The sequence below is a fragment of the Solanum stenotomum genome, chromosome 3, assembly GCF_019186545.1.
Source record: "Solanum stenotomum isolate F172 chromosome 3, ASM1918654v1, whole genome shotgun sequence".
In the NCBI taxonomy this organism is placed as follows: Eukaryota; Viridiplantae; Streptophyta; class Magnoliopsida; order Solanales; family Solanaceae; genus Solanum; species Solanum stenotomum.
The window spans coordinates 21041873-21046912 of NC_064284.1; the positions used below are offsets into that span (position 1 = coordinate 21041873).

General features: G+C 34.7%; 1 protein-coding gene across 1 annotated transcript; it reads left to right on the forward strand.

The window, feature by feature from the left end:
• The first annotated feature begins 2545 nt into the window (after positions 1 to 2545).
• Positions 2546 to 4774, forward strand: LOC125861005 (uncharacterized). The gene has a single exon (XM_049541088.1). It carries the CDS (start codon positions 2719 to 2721, stop codon positions 4618 to 4620), a length of 1902 nt encoding a protein of 633 aa, XP_049397045.1. The 5' UTR covers positions 2546 to 2718; the 3' UTR covers positions 4621 to 4774.
• Positions 4775 to 5040: the final 266 nt, after the last annotated feature.

Sequence of the window (5040 nt, forward strand, 5' to 3'; positions counted from 1 at the left end):
TAACTAATTTTGCTCACTAATCTTAACAAAATCTAATTACAGTTGTGTATTTGGTATATATCCAAAGCTTCAACTAGCATCTATGTCATTCAACTTTGGGGCGTAGACACATGTGTCCTATGTGGCATAATACACATAGGACTCCATGTAATACATAAAAAAAATTATGTAAGATGCATGTGTTTATTTATTCAAAATTTTATACAAATTAAAATGTCTACTTATGCATAACCAAAATTGAAGGGCATAGATTCAAGCTGAAGTCAAGTTAAAGGGCATATATTGTTATGCAATCTGTATTTTAAATCAAGACTACTGATAACAAAACTTTGCATAAACAATAAATTCCAAAGTTTAAATCACGTAGTGAAGAACAGAAATCAATTAACAGAAACTAATGACTATAAAACATACCAGAATCTGTAACAATCATATGAAACAAAAAGGAAAGGAAATCGAGCCCACTAAATGCACAGTGTCCTCTTAAGGAAATTATTCTCCTCTAGTATCTGAGGTTTGAATTGGAATATATTCTCCCAAGATAGAACGATTCTATTTACCAGTGTATTGATCCCAAAATCCCAAAACAATAGTGTGTGAAAAGTCACAGGTATTTATTGTCAAGAAGCACTGGTTCAAAATGCATGGTTGCAACCTTTCAGAAACCACACGATCATTTATGAAAGTTTGCAACCTTCAAAACTGTCATTTTCAACGGTGGGAAATTTAAATAAAATGGGAAAGATTCACGCGGATCAGCGACGGTTCGAGGGGTCCTCTTTCCAACACTTTTAACAAGTAGTAGAAGTGTTTCTCTATTTAAACACTTGAACTTTTCTTTCCACCACCAATGAGGGAGAAATCCTTTTTTCCTTACTAAAGCATAAGAGAAACTTTCAAATTCATCTTCCCTTCATTTCCCATTAATTCTTACTATATACCCAACACATATATATATATTATGCCTTTGGATTATATATCACGTAATTTTCATTAAATCAGTCCTTCAATCATAATATATTATAGGTTTCATACCAAAAGATAACTTTTTTGAACTAATATATATCATATTAGTAGAGCAAGTTGAATAGAAGCAACCATTTGATTATAACTTAATTTAATGATATAAAGGTTTTAGCACTTTTCTGGGAGGTGGATGACGATAATGTCTGACTTTTTTTTTCTCGTGTCCAAAAAGTAAAAAGGAAAAGGAAAAGCAAAAAGAAAAAAGAGAAGCCTTGCATCAAATGCAAATAATAATAATTATTGAGGGGGACGCATGCTTTGAGGAAATTGTTCAATTACTTAACAAGGTAGAATTGCTCCTCACTTCATTACTTTGGGGGACCTGAAGCCGCTTTTGTCCGCACTAAAGACTCTTTTGGGCCAGCCCTGCATTCATGTTGCCGCCAATAGTGGTGCCTCTTCCTAAGTTTGGGTTCTTCACTTTTACTTTCAATACAATGTAAGTATGGATGTGAAAACCCTATATTATTTGATCAATTGAATTTAGATATTTTGATCAAAATTGACAGAGAAATTCGGAATAAATATAATGATTTATGTAATCAAACAAAAGCAAAGGTAGAATTGAAGAAAACGAAGTATCTTCTATATAGATTTCTATTGATCAATATTTTGTCTTTGGAATATCTTGTAAGTTTTACAAATAATGTCTCGAAATTTAGATATATAATTCTATTTATTAATATTTGAATTATTTTTAGCTAAATCTCCACATCATATTTGTACTTAAATTTGTAATCCTAAATCTTGAAATTTAGATTTTGAATTAGGCTTCTTCCCCTCTAACTTCTCATCAGTTCTTCTCTCACCTCCCCACTACTATCGCTTTGCTTCTTTTTTTTTGCTCTTTATTGTAAGTTCAAAATAACTTACTCGCATCTTAACCTATCGCGACGTGTTATCTTTCATCATCATATGTATTGAATAATTCATCACAATATCAAAGCTTGTCAAATAAAATTAGATCATGACTTAGCAGTTTTTTTTATCTTTATTGGCTCTTTGATTTCTTTTAAGCACCCCAGTCATCGTGTAACTACCTTTAACGAAGAGAATTCAATTGATTTTCGAACATAGAATAATTATGTTGTGCAAAAAGGGGGAAGAGGATTTTCATGTGTATAGAAGTTGTTATTTTCTTGATATAGACGACAAAAATATTTTTAGATCGAATTATTAATTGAGATTATCTTTGTTCGATTTCACATAATTTATTAATTCTTTTTACCCTTTTCCGTAGGAAGTAGCATTTCAAACACAAAAAGGGACAGTAAAATACATATTGAAACAGAGTGAGTAGAAAAAATACAATATTGAATGACATATATTTTTTCTTTTTTTATTTGAAAAAGCTGAGTCAACTTTAGCAGATATTGCAAGCAAAGACTAGAATGGGTTTGAAAAGGGCAAAAAGTAACAACTTTTCTTTATTGAATAGGGAGAAAAGGTCAAATACAGTAGCTCAAAGAAATTTGTAGGAGTAATAATCAAAGGTCCCACATCCAGCAACCTGGCCCAAAACGCGCTTAAGGACAATGATTATATGTCATTTTCTTGAAAACTAAGCATATCACTATTTAAACGTGATAGCTGACTTGATAAACAGCAACAACCAAACAAACACAAAGAAATAGTTGAATGAATATAATTCAACAAACTGTTTAAACAAAAAAACAGTCCACAAAGGGCTTAATGGAGGCTGAGAAAGTAACAGGCATTCATGGTTGTTGCCCCAATCCTCTCCTTATACTTCTTGAGCCTCAAAACCATCAGCCACTTCCTAAGCCCAAAAGCACAACCGCAGCTTGCCGGCACACCTTTGCAGCCACAACAACTTCCTCTTTTTTCCCAAATACTCATTTCACTAACCATGAATCCCTTCCTTCATATCAAGAATCATTTGATCAGTTCCTCAAAGCTTATCCTAAGTATTCCGAATCTTGCCAAGTCGACAAGATTCGGAATCAAGAATACTATCATCTGTCAGTTTCTAACCATGTGTGCCTGGATTACATTGGCATTGGTCTCTTCTCTTACTCACAGGTTCAATCACAGGTTTCTGCGGTTGTCCCGCTGACATCCTCTTCTTCTTCTCCGTCATCTCATGAATGTAGTGAGTATCCTTTCTTTGACATATCTTGCAAGTCTGTTGATCTCAAATCCGAGCTATTACATGGCGGTGATGGATCACAATTGGAATCCTGTATCAAGAAAAACATCATGAATTTTCTTAACATGTCTACAAATGAATATTCCATGGTTTTTACTGCTAATAGATCATCAGCTTTTAAGCTTATAGCCGAATCTTACCCTTTCAAAACTAGTAGAAAGCTTCTTACAGTTTATGATCATGAGAGTGAAGCATTGGAGACTATGGTCAATACATCAGAGAAAAGAGGGGCTAATATAATGTCAGCAGAATTCAAATGGCCACGGCTAAGAATTAACTCTGCGAAACTCAGGAAACTGATTATAAGGAAGAAAAAACAAAAGAAATCAAGGGGACTATTTGTGTTCCCCCTTCAGTCAAGAGTGACCGGAGCAAGTTACTCTTATCAGTGGATGAGTTTGGCGCAGGAAAATGGTTGGCATGTTTTGCTTGATGCATGTGCATTGGGACCAAAGGACATGAATAGCTTTGGACTTTCCTTAATCCATCCTGACTTCCTTATTTGCTCTTTCTATAAGGTTTTTGGTGAAAATCCTACAGGGTTTGGATGCCTCCTTGTCAAGAAATCAATTGTATCAATGTTGGAAGCTTCGGTTAGTACAGGCATTGTAAGTCTTGTTCCACCAACACAACTCTTAAATTCACTAGATTCATCAGGCAGTGGCACGGAGCTTGAACAAAAAACCAATTTTGTTACAAAACTGGATGAGCTGCATATATCTGGCTCTAATTCAGCTCACAATTCTGCTAAATCCACGCACAACAATAAAAATGGAAAAGATGCTACAAAGGATAAGAGCAAAGAGGAATTAGATCAATCCATTAGTACACTAGGCGACAACACTAAGCTGGAAGAAAAGAGAAGCATAGAGATTCAATGCAGATGCTTGGATCATGTGGATTCGCTTGGACTGATGCAAATTGGTAACAGAAGAAGGTATCTAGTCAATTGGCTTATTAGTGCACTCCTGAAACTTAAGCATCCAAATAGATTGGATCATTTTCCTCTGGTCAAAATCTATGGACCAAAGATAAAATTTGACAGGGGAACTGCTATGGCGTTTAATCTGTTCGACTGGAAAGGAGAAAGGGTGGAACCAATTCTCATACAGAAGCTTGCTGATCGGAACAATATTTCTCTCAGCCATGGGTTTCTGTCACATTTGTGGTTTCCAGACAAGTATGAGGAAGAGAAGCAGAGGACTATAGAAGGAAAAAAGTGTGACGAAAAAGATGCACAGAACAAAAAATCTAAAAAAGCTGACTTTGGGATATCAGTAGTTACCATTGCCCTTAGCTTTCTGGCCAACTTTGAAGATGTTTACCGGCTTTGGACATTCATAGCTCAGTTTCTTGATGCAGACTTTGTGGAGAAAGAACGGTGGAGATACAGCTCTCTGTATCAAAAAACGATTGAAGTTTAACATAGCAGTTTTTTGTCAGCAATTCTGTTGCTGCAAAAGACTTTCAAGTGTGATACTTCTTTCTTGTCAATGTAAAAGGAAACAAATACTGGATTTTTGTCCAGAAAATGTATGAGAGTCCAAACATTTGGATGGAAAGGCACATTTTTTTTCACCTTGCTTTGATTGGATAAACCTATATATTGTGAATGACAAGATAAAAAGCTATAAATAAGAAACGTTGTAGGATTTAGTTGCATTTAAGAAATTTATACTTCACAAAAATCCATTCTCTATAAACAACATGGTTAACAACAAGTCATGATTTTCACGAAGAAAAATTGGTGCTGTATTTTCAACAAATGAATGCAAAACGTAATAACATGTAGCAATCTCCTAACATATTTACACCACAGTCATTGCACTCTTCAGCAAGAGCGA

Coding starts and splice junctions, on each gene's coding strand:
- LOC125861005 (XM_049541088.1), top strand. CDS start 2,719: ATGGAGGCTGAGAAAGTAACAGGCATTCATGGTTGTTGCCCCAATCCT.